This window comes from Ictidomys tridecemlineatus, unplaced genomic scaffold, assembly GCF_052094955.1.
Source record: "Ictidomys tridecemlineatus isolate mIctTri1 unplaced genomic scaffold, mIctTri1.hap1 Scaffold_90, whole genome shotgun sequence".
NCBI lineage: Eukaryota > Metazoa > Chordata > Mammalia > Rodentia > Sciuridae > Ictidomys > Ictidomys tridecemlineatus.
Window position 1 is genome coordinate 387,687 of NW_027526137.1, and position 18,046 is coordinate 405,732.

The 18,046-nt window shown below is 32.2% G+C and overlaps 1 protein-coding gene across 2 annotated transcripts in view; it reads right to left on the bottom strand.

Moving 5' to 3' along the window:
• The window catches only part of LOC144364693 (endothelin-converting enzyme 1-like), a 94,581-nt gene extending 93,406 nt beyond the window's left edge, over positions 1–1,175 (bottom strand). Inside the window, exon 1 of one of the 2 annotated variants that reach the window (XM_078037600.1) lies at positions 878–1,175. In XM_078037600.1, coding sequence (XP_077893726.1) covers positions 878–914 — 37 coding nt within the window. In that variant the 5' untranslated portion in view covers positions 915–1,175. The remainder of the gene's footprint in view (positions 1–877) is intronic. The other variant, XM_078037599.1, reaches the window with a different exon arrangement.
• Positions 1,176–18,046: the final 16,871 nt, after the last annotated feature.

Sequence of the window (18,046 nt, forward strand, 5' to 3'; positions counted from 1 at the left end):
CTGCGGAAGTTTCAAAATCATTCATTTCCCTAAAAACCAAAAAATTTTAAAAAGTTCAATGCTATGACTTACTGTTTACATACTCTCCCAATCACCCAAAGGAAGAAACTACTTTAAATGGATAAATATAAGTTCTGATTATGATAACAATATTATTCATATAAATCTTATGCCAAAAAAGCTAAGAGAAAGACATATACGCTCCCCCCAAAAAGACACATTTTGAAAGGCACGTGGAAATTTATGAAGCATTAGGAAACTATTAGGTTAAAAATAATTACAGCACAAATTCAAAATATGAAAAAAATATGAAAATCACTTTTTCTCTGATGACTCTTGTTCTGTCTGCATTCTTGATAGGAGTTCTGATGGAAAGAATCAAAGTGAAATAACTCATACAGTGAGACATTAAAGGATTATGTTCTCAGGTACAGGCTAAATAACTAGTAAATGTAACATCTCATTTTGGAGAACAGTGTTTTTTGATAACACATAAAAGGAGAAAAACATTTTATCTGAGAATTTACAGTAAAAAACTGATGGTTCAACAAATATCCTAAATTCATATATTATGATTCAGAAAACCCCAAACTCCATTTAACTGCAAATGCCCCTAGTTGGTAGTATTGTGGAGCAATACCCTTCTTATGGAAATAAACCTACATCTTAGGTTTCAAATAAATGAGAGGGAAAAACAAAACAAAACAAATGTTGAAATAAAAAGTAATGAAAATATACCAAGAAAATAAACTGTTAACACACAAAACAACAGGCAAAAGCAAGATTGTAGGAACAGGCTCTCGAAGGCTTAAAATATTATAACTATCAGATACAAACTGTAAAAGAATGTTTAAAAGGAAAATACAAGATTGAGTACCTGGGGGCTGAGACTGTGTAGAGCACTTGCCTAGCATGTGTGAGGCACTGGGTTCAATTCTTAGCACCACATGTAAATAAATGAATTAAGAAAAAGGTCCATCAACAATTAAATACATATTTTTTAAAAAAGAAAGGACAAGGATGGGCTGGGGATGTGACTCAAGCGGTAGCACACTAGCCTGGCATGCATGCGGCCCGGGTTCAATCCTAAGCACCACATACAAACAAAAATGTTGTGTCCGCCAAAAACTAAAAACTAAATATTAAAAATTCTCTCCCTTTCTCTCTCTCTCTCTCTTAAAAAAAAAAAAGAAAGGACAAGGAAATATCTCCTCTTTAATTAAAAAAATTGAATATCTGCAAAGAGAAATTCCATGGAATTCCAAGGAACCAAACAGCTATAATTTATAGAAACAGACAATATATCAATTGAAATAAGAAAGCTTAAGAGATTGGCAAAGGTGAAAAGAAAATAAGTAAACTGGAGGATGCAGGGTATGGATATTAAGAAAGTAGCACAGAAATTTGAAAATATGCAAAGGTACATAGAAGATTACATGCAAAGTTTAAACAAAATTCCTGAGGAGAACTTAAAATGTGAAAAGGTATATTTAAATTGAAAATAATCAAGACATTTTGGAACTGCTGAAACACATCGATCCAAAGAACTATATTCAAGAATTAGAAATCAGCATAGAGAAAGTCAAAAGAGTAGAAACAAAGAGAAAACCCTCAAGTTTAGGAAAAGTAAATATTGAAAAATCGAAAAAATGTTTATTTTGAATTCTCGTAAACAATACAAGGCACAATGTCCTCAATATGCTGAATACTGCCGCCAATATTATAAGTGTACATATATACACATGTACATTTTAAGAAAAACACCATAACAAATAAAATTTCAGAAGAAGTTCTATAGAGCCAGTCACTAGTAGAACCTCAAAAGAATTTCTAAATTCTTTTCTTTGGACAGAAGTGATCTCAGATACATCTATCATATGTATCTACTATAAAACATATCACTACAATTAACAATACTAGATTATATATTTAAAAATCTGGTAAGATGATAGATCTCATGTTAAGACTTTTCAATCAGAATTTAAAGAACACAATTCAGTTTTATGTACATAAGAAGCATCTAGAAGGGAAGGGTACATGAATAACAAAAGAACAAGAACAGAAATGTTGGGCCAGAATGGAAGGAGGCAGGTGGAATGTGATGGACATCATTATCCAAAGTACATGTATGAAGACATGAGTTGGTGTGAACATACTTTATATACAGAGATATGAAAAATTGTGGTATATATGTATAATAAGAATTGTGATGCATTCCACTGTCATGTATTTAAAAAATAAAAGCAATTAAAAAAAAGATTGGGCCAGAAAAACAAGAAAAGTATTAGGCCTCATTAAAATTCAAATATAATCAAGGAGAAATGCATAAATCTAAAATCATGATGTCAAGTTTTAATACATGTGCAGTGCCTGTCAGAAGCAGTCAACAATAAATTGGGATTAAAAATATTTAAAGAAAAGTAATAAACTTAACAATGAACAACCTACAACTTAAAAAATGCATAATACACAGAGCTTTCATGGGCACATAAACATTTGCAAAAGTTGATGATATCTCTTAAAATAACTCTGTAATTCCAGCAACTCAACTCGGGAGGCTAAGACAGGAGAACCCCAATTTTAATGACAGCATTGGCAACACAGTGAGAATTGGCTCAAAATAAAAAAATTAAAAGGGCAGGAGATGTGGCTTAGTGGTAAAGTGCCCCTGGATTCAATACCCATAAAGAAAAAAACTACATAGACCATTTTCTCTAGGGTCAAATTAAAAAAAGGAAGGAAAGATGAAAGAAGGGAGGGAGGAAGAAAATCAATGCGCAACAGAGGTTAACCAGAAAACTTTTATGTTTGGAAATTTTAAAAAATGCTTTTAAATAGTTGAATACAAAATGTAACTGGAAATTAGAAATATTTTAAATTAAACAGGTGAACAGGGGACATGATAAGGAGCTATAAATATATCTAAAATATAAGGGAATATTATAAACAATGCCATAAAACATAGAGGTAAAGTGGAGAATTTCCCAGAAAAAAATGTGCCTTGTCAAATAAATAAAACACTTGAATGGTGCCAAATCAGTTAAAGAAAATAAAACAGTAGTTTAAAATCTCGCAACAACAGAAATTTCAGGCCCAAGTGCCATGAATTCTACAAAACATTCTGAAAAGAAATAAGTTGAATCCCATATACACTTCCTAAAGACAGAAAAAAATGATATTTTTACAATTCATTTTGTTAAGATAAGAAAGCCTTGATACTAAAAATGGAAAGAATAAAAAGGGAAAAGTACAGGTAATCTCATTGATAAAATATAGATATATCCTGGATTTGTGGTATATAACCACAATCTCAGGTACTTGGGAAGGCAAGGCAAAAGAATCAGAAGTTTGAGGCCAGCCTGGACAACTCAAGAGACCCTATCTAGATCCAGAATTTTAAAAAGTTTTTAAAAAGAGCCTGGAATGTAGCTCACTGGTAGTGTACTTGCCAAACAAGTATGAGGCCTTGATTTCAATCCCCAGTACCATAAACAAATGAACAAACAAAAAGGATACACATACTAAATCCCCCAAAATATATTAACAAATCAAACTTCATGATAAATTTAAAAATTTGATGGGGGAATGAGAAGAGAGCTGTAAAAAGGGGATTTTATGGTCAGTGAGACTATCCTATATGATACTGTAACAGTATATAGATTATCATGAATTTGTGAAAACTCAGAGTATTACATCACAGAGTAAACTCTAATGTAAACCATGGACTTCAGCTGATTATAATATATTGATATGATTTCATCAATTACCACAGTAATTGACAGATCTTAAAACAGGAAATGGAGGTAGAAGGAGGATAAATGAGAACTATCTATATTTTCTGCTTATTTTTTATATAAGCCTAAAACTGGTCTAAAAATTAAAGTCTTTTGACAAAAAAGGTTCTATTAATAATGAATGCTTTTAAATGGTCAAAATCCAAAAATAAATTTAATGACAGATGTACAACCCCCCCAAAAAAATCTCTAACATAGTGAAAAAAAAACCTAAATGGAGAAATAAAATGACTGTGAATTATAAGATCTGATTTCATAAAAATGTAAATATATCAACCACGGATGTATAAAAGTATCATTAATCTTTTCACTTCCACCTGTGAACTACTTTGACATGAACAATGATGGTACAGGAGACTTTTCACTGTCATTCAGTGGGTAGAGCCTATGATGGAGAAATGCTCCACAAAAAAGAATAATCCAGCCCCAAATGTCAATAGTGTCTATCCAAGTTGAGAAACTCTGATACACAAATTCTAACAAGTTTTCTAATTAGTTTTACTGTTTATTGGTAGAACTAATTACAAAACACACAATCTCACATGCACACCAAGAATTTTCTAGTCAAGGGATTTTTTTAAAGTAACAAATTAATTATTAGAATACAGAATCCAGAAGACTTTCCTGTAAGCAAATACTTTGCATATGCTAATGGTGCCATTGTACAAATAGTAAAAAACTAGAGGACTTTTCACACTTAAAAAATCTACAACTCCAGATGGAGTAAAAACCTAAATTTCCAAGGTTAAACTGAATATAAATAAACTTTATATAAACTAGAAGTTTTTATTTAAAAACCAGGAGAATATTTTCTTGACTATCATGTAAAGAATTTCTTAAATAAGTTAAATGTGGGGTCCCATACCTATACACTTAGCAACCTGAGAAGCTGAGGCAGGAACATCATAAGTTCAATACTAGCCTCGACAACTTCGTGACATTATCATATAAAAAATACTGAAAAAAGAACTAGGGACATAAAAGTGCTAGAATGCCCTTGGACTCAATCTCTAGTACTACAAAAAGATGAAGGGAAAAGGGGGAAAAAAAAAAAACAACAAGAATTTCCCACATAAAAAACAAAATGCACATAAAAGAGAAGACTAACAAATTTCATTACATTTTAAAATTAAGAACTTAGGCTCATTCATTCTTTCAACAAATATTTATAGGTGCTAGAGATATAACAGAGAAAAAACAGATAGAAACCACTTCCCTCAAATAATAATATATCAAATTATGAGAATGAGGAGAAAAAAAAGAACCTACTGCAAGGTGGGAAAGGACAGCATATGTGAACGTCTAGTGCGTTCGGGTCCCTGGGTAAGGGTCACGAAATAACCGGGACACAGGGGATACAGAGCCAAGACAGAAATTGCAACTGCATGCTGAGGTTTATTTGCAAGTTTCTTTTATATTCTTCTTCTAACAAAGCAAGCAATTCTTCAGTAACATTTCATCTACATTTGCCCAAATATCATGTCTCAGCGGGTACACAGACCTAAATTCAGATTGTTCCTGTTCATTTGATAAGTACCCTCCCAAAGTTCTTTGTAGACATTATCTAATCCCCGAATGTACTGTTACCAGGTCCAGTATGCAGGAAGCTTCTTCCTCTAGGCCAAACCATGCAGAAGCTTGTGTCTTGTGATAAGGGGAAGAGAACTTTTCCTCCTCCTAGCTGCGGCATGCCTTCAGCTGACCTAAATCACAGCCACAGCTTCTTGCAAAGTGTTAGGCTGAGGGAGCTAAACTCTGCACACTTAAACCCCAACAAGCATATGCATGTGAGTATATGTGTGTAGATATATTTTTTTTCAACAAGAGACTAGTATTATCAGAAAAATCTTATAAATCAATAAAAAAAGACCAACATTGCAAGAGTAAAATAATCAACTGATATATGAAACAGTACACAATCTCAAAAGCAGGAGAGGAAATAAAAATGAAAAACGTAACATGAGACTTTGGAAACTACCTCACAAGACAAATCTAAAAATATTTTCAATACTATGTTTGAGCAAAGATATGAAGCCATCTGATTTCAGTGACATTGACTAGTTAGAGCATTAAAATTAACTACAACCATTTCAACAAAGTATGGCCATTATATTTTCAAGCCCAGCAAGCACTTTGACTCCATGGTATATAAATCACACCATTTTGTACAGGGATACTAACTAACATGTATAAAAGATAGTTTATAGTAAAATTGTTTATATTACCTACAAGCTAGAAACAATTTAATTTCTTTCAAGGGTAGAAGTATAAATAAACTGGTATGCTTATAAAACTGATATTTTATAGAAGCTCTCAAAATAGGGCAATTTGCCTCTCCAGGGGCATTTAGCAACCTCTACAGACATTTTTGATTGTAATAACTCAGGGAGAGAAGAAAGAGAGAAATGTGTTATTGGTAACTAAGAGTTACTGGTAAAAGATATTGCTAAATGTTCTATGATACACAGGAGAAACCAAAACAACAAAGAATTGTCTTTATCATATCATTGTACATAAATAACTACAGTACAGGAAACATAAAAGTAACACAAAGAGTAGGTATAGTTAACTATCCAAATAAGGAGAGCAGGCAAAACTATTTTATTTAAGGTCATAACCACTAATTATAAAGCTATAAAGAAAAGCCAAGAAATAGTTCTCATGAAATCAAGGTAACACTTATCTCTGTGGGAAATGGAAACAGTTGTGATGGGGAGGGTCATACAACACAGAAGGGAAGGTTCTTGTGAAGTCCTGGCAATATTCTTTTCTTTGACTGGAGTACTGGTAACACTGGAATTCATAATATATTAAATTATAAAACCTATACTTACATATTCTATATATCTTCTGTATGTATAAAATGTCACAACTTAAAGAAACTTAAGAAAAATGATAATGTACTTTTACATGTTTAGAGATAAGGATTCATTAAATTCAAAAGAGAATACTGATTAATACATAATGAACCCATTAAATATACACTTGTTAGTTTCTAAGCCACAGGCACATATATACACACACACAGATAAGGATACCAGTGCCATTTATTTACTTGGGAGAAGACAATAAATCATAGTATTGCAGTAGGGACATAAAATAAGGGGAAAACATCAGAATTAGAAGTGTGTTATGTAGCCCATTACTACTCTCATTAACTAGAACCTAATTAAGCTCCTTCTGAAAATATCTTATGTTTAGTAATCTTAGTTTTCATAAGTACTGCCAGAAAACCAATATGGAACCAAAATTAAGGGTGAATCCAAAGATTGGGTGTCCAATAGGTACACACATGCATTATTAATTATGGTTATCTAAGAGTAACATAATTTTTATTTTATCTCAATTATATACATATCACTTTTCTTAACAGCAGCTATTAAGTTGTGAGGACATAAATAACTAGTTTGGATATAACTATTTTATAAAAGGAACCATTGTATTTCTTTTGGCCTAGAGGTGCCACAAAAAAATTCCTGTGACACTAATGGGCTCACAAATTAGGAAAGTTCAATAAACTGATTAACTGCTCCTAGGTTTAATTCTCTGGCAATTCTGCACTCCTAAGGAGCATTTGGAAGTCAATATAAGTACTACAAAACAGAAATGTTAGTTGTGATAACAAAATAAGACAGGTTATTTCTAATCATCAATTCTCAAGCAAATACTTTATATAAAAAGACATTTGTCAATGAAAAATATTTATCATTACCCCACATAAACACTTTTGAAATGTTATGTATTGGTGTAAACCAGAATGTACGCATATATTCATCAATATAATGTATTTAATAAAGTATAATACTTTTGAACACTGCTAACACATTCATTTAGGCAAACATAATTCTATTAATCTATCCCTATAGTTCTATGAAAAGCCCTTTTAGCTTCCTCATAAATTTATTTCTATAAACATTTATAAAGTTATACAACTTAAGACTACAACACAAGGTTAACAGTTTTAAACTTTTCCTTTGTCATCATTCCCTATTCATTAATACTGAATATATCTTTTATTGAGTTAGTTGGCCCATTTTGATGGAGGGCTCCCACAGTAAATAGAATTCTTTCTAAATGGTTCAAATGAAGAGACTTTTGTGAAAAGACTAAAGATAAATGGGCAGTTAGGGAGGCAATCAGTGGTGCTGATGCAATCTAAGATAGCTAAAGTTGGAAGCCAATACTGTATCCTAGGGTTCAAGATCCAAGATGAGAAAACAATACTGCCCATGTTATTCAGTCATGGTAAGATGTTCCATTTGCCTTGTCATTGGTTGTGGTATCCTTCTACTCTGTAACTAATGGTTAAAAAAAAAAAAGCCTCTCGATACCCTTACTCTCTTCCTATTTCAAGCCAATTTTATTTATTAACATATTAATTGTACAAACTAACAGGTTTCACTGTGATATTTCCATACATGTATTTATATCATGTGTTGATTATATCCAATCCTCCCTTCTACCCTTTCTCCCAAACTCTTCCCTTTCCTAAATAGTCCTTATTGATAAATAGTCCCCTTGTTAAATAGTCCCTATTCTGCTGAGGGCCATTACCAAGTAGGAATGACGCATCGAAATTTCCTTGCCAAGCGTACCCCATGCTGCTTAGAGGACATTTGATGGGACATTGCATGCATGCTTTAATGAGGTGACCTTGCTCAAGGACCTAGGCAGATCCGGGTTTAGAGCTGATCAGGTTTGAGGAAGTAACCGGCTCCTTGAGTTTAAGGCGTTGCCAGTTTAAGATAATGGGTTTTAGGGAAGTTGAAGATTATTGCTGGGATTAGGGTGTTCCTGCTGCTTGTTCCCGTTGAGTTCTCGTGAGATTAAAATGGGATTTGGAGATAGCCTCGTGGAGTAGGTGGTTTGTGCGGGAGATGGCAGAACGCGTTTGCCCCTGGACCTGTGTGGAGGTGGTGTGAGAGCTGGAATAAAGAATTGCTGTTTGAACCTACAAAGCTGTGAGTGCCTCGTGATTCTGGTGCCAAGCCGAGACATTGGCCTTGGCACTATTCCATCAAGACAAGTTATGTAAACATATGCTGAGGGCCATTACCAAGTAGGAATGACGCATCGAAATTTCCTTGCCAAGCGTACCCCATGCTGCTTAGAGGACATTCAATGGAACATTGCATGCATGCTTTAATAAGGTGACCTTGCTCAAGGACCAAGGCGGATCCGGGTTTAGAGCTGATCAGGTTTGAGGAAGTAACTGGATCCTTGAGTTTAAGGAGTTGCCAGTTTAAGATAATGGGTTTTAGGGAAGTTAGAGGTTGAAGATTATTGCTGGGATTAGGGTGTTCCTGCTGCTTGTTCCCGTTGAGTTCTCGTGAGATTAAAATGGGATTTGGAGATAGCCTCGTGGAGTAGGTTAATTGTGCGGGAGACGGCAGAACGCATTTGCCCCTGGACCTGTGTGGAGGCGGTGTGAGAGCGGGAATAAAGAATTGCTGTTTGAACCTACAAAGGTGTGTGGTGGCTCGTGATTCTGGTGCCAAGCCGAGACATTGGCCCTTGGCAAACATAGATTAGTCATTTGATCTTATGCAGCTTTAGGGGGAATAACTGATACAATAAAACTTGAACCTGCATTTTAGAAATTTAATTTGTAACAAAAAGGTCTGTATGTATGATACAAATCTTACCTCAACATATTAGAAATATAGTTCATTTGTCCTTTGTTGACCTTCACTATACTGTGCCTATTATATAAAAGTTTTCAGTTCTCTTTTTAGTACAGTTTAATTACTGTATGGAATGATATGATTAATTTGTTTCATTTGCATTCAATTTTAGAACTTACACCTTCATCTTTCTTGATTTCCATTTTATTTTGTTGAGTGTGTGAAATTTTGAGATAGCATTCAAAGTTAAGGACTATTCAAAAAGCATTTCAACCAGTCATGGTGGTGCATGCCTATAATTCCTGTGGTTCAGGAGGCTGAGACCCTACGCAACTTAGCAAGACCCTGTCTCAAAATAAAATAATAAAAGGGCTTGGGATGTGGCTTAGTGGCAAATCACTTCTGGGTTCAGTCTTTAGTACCAAAAAAAAAAAAAAGGTATTTTCAAATTAAGTATCCATCCTCACCCCAATTCCCTCTATATTTTTCCAGCTAATTCTCATTCTCACTCTCCCTCCTTTTCTTCCCCCTCCCCCACAATTCCTCCCTATTAGTAACCAATCTCATTGATCTCTGGTTTATTCTTTTTATATTTCTTTTCAGTCATATAAGCAGATACATGTGTATACCTAAATTTCTCCCTTCTTAGAAAAAAAAGGATGTATACTTCAGATTTTCTTTTGCACTTTGCCCTTAAAAATTTATTAATGCATGTTAGCACAGATATTCACCATTTTATTTGTTTAAAGTGCCACAAAAGCCCAGTGTGTAGTTATACCACAAAGACCTGTTCATGAATGCTTTCTATTTCAGTAATCACAATAGCAAAGTTAGTAGAAAGAACCTGAATATCTAAAGACAGATGAATTGGTAAACAATTTGTGAAATTCATATATAACATGGAGTATTAATCAATCATGAAAGAAAAATGAACTACTGATACATGCTACAACTTATCTAATCCTCAAAAATATACGGTGAGTACGAAACATCTTTATGTGTCCTCCCAAAATTCTTAGGCTGAAATCTTAAGTCCCAGTGCACTGGTATTAGGAGACAGGAACGAAGGAAATAATTAGGTTATGAGAGTTAGTGACATTATAAGGTACCTTGCATAGTTCTTTCACCCTCCTTTTATCATGGATACAACATGAAATCAGTAATTTACAGCCTGGAAGGGAAACCAAACAAAGACCAGACCATACTGGCACTCTTATCCTAAACTTCCAAAAATAAATTTTTGCTTTTTATAAGAACCAATCTTTCATGATGTTACAGCCACCCACACTAAGACAGCTGCACGATATAAACTGTATACTTTAAAATGGCTATTACATAGCCAATCCCAAAAGAACAAATGCCTAATGTTTTCTCTGATTCATAGTGGGGTAGGGAGGGGGAGCATGAGAAAAATAGACAAACTCTAGATAGGGCAAAGGGGTGGGAGGGAAAAGAAGAGGGCAAGGGTTTAGCAAGGTTGGTGGAATGTGATGGACTCATTATCCAAAGTACATGTATGAAGATACAAATTAGTGTCAACATACTTTTTATACAACCAGAGACATGAAAAATTGTGCTGTATATGTGTAATAAGAATTGTAATACATTCCACTATCATTTATTTTTTAAAAAAATCAATTTTTAAAAATGGCTGTCATATAAATTTCACATCATATTTTAAAAAATCACACTGATACCATTTTTAAATCATTAAGCTGAAAATTTTGAGAAATATAGTACTGTTTAAAATAACAAAAAATAAATATAAAATAACAAAAATAAATATATATTTTTCCCTAAAAAAGGGGGGGGATGAAAGCTCTATACACTAATATGTTTTGTGTTATAGGTATGGAGAAGAAATTGTATGCATTTCAACCTATAAGTGTGGAAATTAGAAGGCTAGAAAGAAAAATAGATTGGAGGACATATAATAATTTAGACAGGAGCCATCTACTATGCAGAGATAAATGAGAAGACAAAAAGTGTAAAGACTTTTTATTATATAACTTAAAAATTATTTTTAGAGCCATGAGAATACATTGCAGGAGTAAAATTTTATAGACTACTTACTACTTTTAAAGTTAAAACCCAGAACTCTTGGAATGCAAGAGATAATATATGAAAAACATATTATCAGTGGTTGCTCCAGCAATTTTACCAGAGTAAAATGAACAAACTTTCTTAGTTTTAAATAGCCTAATCTCTACCTACTCCCTGCCAGTCTCTAAACTCTAAGGTTCAGCAATTGAATTCTGTCCTGGAGTGAATTGTGGCTTCTTGTCTTTTTGTACACTGCTACTTTTTGCTGTTCTCTTCAAACGTCCTTATATTCATTTCAGGGTCTGCTTCCTCTAGGTTGTATTGTTTTGTTGTTTACCATCTCCCCACATTAACATATACAGGTACAGCCCAGCTGGATCAGAAGCTCCTCCCTATTATTCTCATGATCTTTTGGATTAGGGATATAGACAATAAATGAAACTGATTTTGGCCCTAACTGTATGAATCCAGATAAACTTACCTAACACCTTTAATCTCAGATTCTGATCTATAAAATAAGAATTACAACTACCTGATAAGACTGTTAACACAGATTAAATCAACTAATGTAGTTTAGAAAAGCACAAGGTTTGACATATCTAAACAGTCATTAAATAATATCTGGTTTTTATCATCATAACACTTCACTGAACTAGTCATATATTTCCTTTATTATTCCTTACAATAAAGACACCTTTAAATATTAAACTCTTTTAATCTAAGCTGTAACTATTCTACATGAGAAAAATATCTAGCAAATACCTGTTAAAATGATAAAAATATCACTTTAATTAAATTGTTTTATGGATTTCCAACAAACTGTAAATTTAATACACAAGTTAAGAGTTTCAACTATTTATATATGAGGATCAAAATATTTGCAAATGCACAAAATTGTGAATGTTAGCAACTACCACACTTTCTAACATGAAGCTTATGTAGAAAATGAGTAAAAACAACAAAATGTTATGGTCTAAAAATTCAATTCAAAAAGCTATTGCATAAAATTCATATTTCCTTCCTAAAGTTTCAATAAAATTCAGAAACACATTATTTTATAGGAGCAAAATGGAACTAGAACAAAAATGAATATCCTTAAATAATTTACCAATTATTTTCTCTATCAGAAAAAAATTAGTACATAATTCTAGAATGAATTATATTTGAGTAGTGCAGGTGAAGTAAAAAGTCACACTGCTGGGCTGACAGGCTCAATGTACATTGTTTATTTTAATATTCTGTACCTCGACATCCTGAACACTGGATAAAAAAGTTGATTAAATCCAGAAGTGTGATGTCCCTGTCTTGTTTATATGATTCAATCCAGTCATCCACCACAGACTGTGGAAAAAAAATATAAAAATGAAAACTTCAAAAAATTTTGATAACATAGCAAATAAATTTTCAAAAAGTTTGTGTTTGTGGGTATATTTGAATAAGAAAACTACTTATCTGACACTACTTCTCTGTAGCCAAATAAAAGCAAAGATCACTCTTTTTTAAAAAGGTCAATAAAATGTACATTACTAGTTCTTATTCACAATACACCAAACAAACTCAACTTTACCAATCCCTTGAAGTCAAGCAAATATAATTATTCAGAAACTATATTATAAAAACAACCTCAAAATTAAGCCAACTTCACTCCTTACAGATAAATGTTTTCTGAGTATCAGAAAACCTACTAAAGAGTGCAGAACATATATAACAAAATGAATTTTTTTCAGAAATAAAAGGAGGGTTCAATATTTCGAAATCAAATTTATGAAAAAATTAAATGGTTGCACTTCTTAGATTTCAAAACTGTGTGATAAAATTAAGTCAATCTCAATAATAAAAATACTTCTACAAAAACAAGAGTAAGATGGAGTCTACTCAGAGAAAATAAAGACAAAGACTAAAATACATTTGTTACTAAAATATTTAAGACATTTCAACTAAACAATCAACAAAGCAAGGATACCCCTTGTAGCCATTCAACACAGGTTTGAACCTTTTGTTAACGCAAATATTAGTAAAACACTAATAAAAACAAGTCTCTTTTGCTACAAATAAGAAACTTAAGGCTCTGCTACAGTGATTCAACAGACTAATAAAATAGAAAAATTTGATAAGGCCATTGATAAAAAAAAGGCTTGAGCATTACAATAACTAGACAACATAAAAGGAAGAGAGGTTTGTTCACAACTAAAAATGCCAAAAATAAATTCAAGAGAAGTACAAGCACTAATAAGGAAAATGTTTGAAAAATTTACAGGATATAAAAAAATGAAATAAATATGTTCTGAATTTAAAAACAACACCACCAAAAAGTTCAGTTTTATCTCAAAACTGTATTGTCTTCTCAGCTTCTGAGGCAAATTAATGAGATTTTAGTTGGCATTCTAGTTAGCAAGACTGTTTGGGATATTCTTTGGTGGGAGTTGAGGATGGGAATCAGAATAAATATATAAAACATAATACATTTTTAAAAAATTTTATTTGTGCACTGAAGTAAGTTTTTACACAGCAAAATGCATAAATCTTAAGTTACACCTTAATAAACTGACCAATACAGCTATGTAATAAACAAGAAAAAGAAAATATTTCCAGAATTGAAACATGTTCCTTCCTGATACTTTCCTGTAAGTAATCATTTCTAATCCAAAGGGTAATTATTATTCTGACAGTTATTACCAAAAATTAGTTTGATATGTTTCATCTTTTGTGTTTCCTTCCAGCAAAGTTATATTAGTAAGATCCAATTATGTTATTTTTCATATTAGTAATTCCATTTTTGTATTGCTGAGTAGTGTTTACTTTATAAATTGATAATAATTTATTATCCATTTTACTGTTAATGGACATAAAGCTGTTTTCAGATTAGGATAATTACAAGCAAACTGTTTTAAATGTACACATCTTTTGATGAACATACACATTCTTTTCTACTTTCTATATAATCAGCAGTAGACTTGTTAGTATACAGAATATACATGTCAAGGGTTAGCAGACTATGACAAGCAATTTCCCAGAAACAAGTATAGTAAATTATACTTCCACCAACAGAATAGGGACAATATAGGAGATTTCCAGATGCTCCATGTCCCAATCAATACTAGGTATTTATAGTCTTTTTAATGTAGTCCATTCTGGCTGGGTTAACCTTCTTTTATTACTTTTTATTGAAAAGAATCACTTTCATTTCTTCTAAGTAAAAAGAGAAGACTTTTTTTGTACATAATCCTATCTTCCTATCTTATCACACAGTGTTTGGGAGGTTTTATTTAAAAAATGAACAGAAACTAAGAAAAATATTATGGTGGTAGGAGAGGGCAAAAATCAAAAAGTATTGTATGGTTATCTGTTGAAAGTTCAGCTCTGCTGAGAGTTAGGTCTCATCACTAGTTCAGGATAATGGTGAGAACCAGGGAGTAAATGCAGAAACTTTAAATATTTAGAACCCAAGCAAAAAACTTTGTGAGACCTTGTTAAAAAAGTGTGGCACAAGGCTGAGGAAGAATCTGTTTCTACATTTCTATGTGGGTCCACCATTGTGAAAGCATTCTGAACATGGTGACAGAATTTTTCATTCCCCGGTATTGATTTATATTCCCACCAGTTATACATGAAGAGCTCAAAACATTCTGAGAAAACCTGTGTGCTGGAAATTGCATTAGAAGTACTAAAATTTACTACAAAGTTACTGAATATAAATCAGAAAATAACAGACAAGTAACATAAAAGAACAAAGTACAGAAGTAGTTTCAGATATACAGAACACATTACACAGAAAGTATTTCAATTTTAGAAGGAAAACATCAATTTATTAATAAATTATATTAACATAATTGATTATTCATCTAGGAGTTAAAAAAATCATACTATTTAAAAGCTCTCAGAAGCCAGGCACAGTGGCACACTTTTGTAATCAACCTATTCAGAAGGCTGAGGCAGAAGGATCGAAAGTCTAAGGCCACGCTGGGCAACTCAGAAAGACCCTTTCTCAGAATAAAATAATAAGGATGGGGGGTGCCCCTGAGTTCAATTCCCAGCACTGCAAATTAATTAATTAATTAATTAAATATAAAAGCTACCAGAAAAGTGTGGGGACAAAAGAACATGAGAATATAAAGCAATAAAGAAGCGTTGGTAGACAGAAACTACAGACATATATGTATGAGAAGTATTACTATGGGCATAGGTGGGTAGATAATGCAGCCTGTTACAGAGGACCTTGTGTGGGATAAAAGTTTAAAGAGAGAAAAAGAATAGAAAACCATAAACATGCCTCATAATCAAACTGCTGGAAATCTTCAGGAAAAAGAAAAAAAATCTTAAAGGAGCCAGAGGATATATATGTGGGAATGACTGACAAAAAGGATGGTATATTTCACACCAAAAAATAATGCAAGCTCATGGATAATGGAATGATCTAGTTAAAATACTGAAAGAAAGAAAAAAAATATGTCCATATAGAATTTTTTTTAATACAGAATCTACCAAAAATAAATCTTCCAAATAAAGGCAAAATAACTTTTAAAACAAAACACTCAACAAAAAATATAAATAAAACCAAGAAAATAGACTAAACACTCTTCTTTAGACTGGTCAACAAGACCCAACCATTATGCAGACAAGTAAATTATAGAGAAAGAAAAATGATATTAGCCTCATACATCCAGTAATTACTCCTTGGAAGTCACCTATATTAAGATTTTTACCAACTTTCTGCTTCTTTAGGCTGTGTTTACAGCAGCACCACTGCCTTAAAAAATTTCCTCTTTTTTAAGAGTCTGAGAACTATTAGAGTCCAATTATATCTCTTCCCAGGCCCTGAATTTGAGCCCAATATAACATATTCATTTAAGTAGTTTATTAATACTGTCATTATAAAGAACACTGCTATTTAAAAGAGAAAAGAGATCTAACCACGTGATATTTACAAGAGATACTCCTTAAATACAAGAGCACAAGTAGCTTGCAATATTAGGGTAATAATATATACCATGCAAACAGTAATTGTAAGAATATGGCTACACTAAACAGAAATAAAGACAAGAAATATTATCAAACATGAAGAGGAATATTCCATAATAATAAATTCTTTCGGAAGATATAACAATGCTAAATTTGGATACACTAAATAACAAGTCTCAAAACATATACAACAAAAACTGAACTAGAAGAATAGACAAATTCATAATCATGCTGAGATTTTTAATACACATCTCTTAGTAGCTGAAGAAAGAAGCAAACAGACCAAAAAAAGTAAGTATATAGTTTTGAATAAGACAAATGTGACCAAATTGACATGAATAAAAAATAATGTCAATGATTACAGAATATACATTCTAACACACATAGAATTCACCAAAACAGGTTATGGATCAAATCTTTTAAGTACTTAAGGGCCTGAAATAACAAAGAACATATTCTCTGGCCATAACAGATTCAAGTCAGAAGTAGATAACAAAATATCCCCAAATGTTTGGTAAATAGAAAATTTTTTAAACTAAAGATAATGAAAACATCTAAGTTTGCAAAATACAGCTAAAGTGGTGCTTATGGAGATGAAACATCAGACCTTTAAATAGTTACTTATAATTTGACTGGAAATGTGTCTCACTGGTACAGTGCTTGTCTATCATATACAAGGCTCAATCAAATCCAGTACTACATACATACTTACATATACACACTTATATTTTACAGATTCCACATTTATTTAAAAAGATCTAAATCAATGGTCTAGGGTTTCACCTTAAGAAAAATAATATTCCAATATGGGTTGCCCTTATTTGTGGAGTAGGAAAGGTACCCAGGATAATTTCAAAAAACATTTTGGATACGATAGTCCTAGATCTTCAAAGAGAATCCTATAACTTTAGAATACCTAAATCATAAATTACAAACACACAATTACTCTAGGACCTTAATATGACAAAGGTTCTATAATCCTAAGTAAGTAGCCTTCAGTATCAATATCCAGTTGACAGAATATAAAAATCATTTTTAAAAAAGCATCTCATAGTAAGTTTTTGTGACTCAAATTTGAAGTGTACTTCATTGACAAAACATCAGTAGCCATATTAAATATTTGGATATTAGAGAAGTGGAGAAATTCTCTACTACCAAGAAAAAAAATTAAATTTTGGTATATTTTTGTTATCTCTACCAAAATCAGTCCAACTTCCAATAATTGTGGCAGCCTTCCTACCACATAGAGACTATTCCTTCCTGCATGGATATTTTTGTTTAGTAAAAAAAAAAAGCTAATCAATTTAAATATTTATAAAAGAATGTTTCATAAAACTAATATATTCATACATTAGGATGAAATGTAAATAGTAATACAAATGAGCTGAATCTAGAGTTAGCATTAATGATAATGAAGGTTATTTGTGACATTAAGTGAAAAGAGAAATGTATGATACTAATTTTAAAGCAAATTCACATACATACCTCCAGAATAGAAAAATGTATGAAAAATTCAAGCTGTGATACTGATAGTTTTCATATCCTCAATTCAACACAAAGAGTTTTATTATAAAACTTTACTACAAAGAAAATCTCTGAGAGCTCAGCCACAGATATTCAACAAGA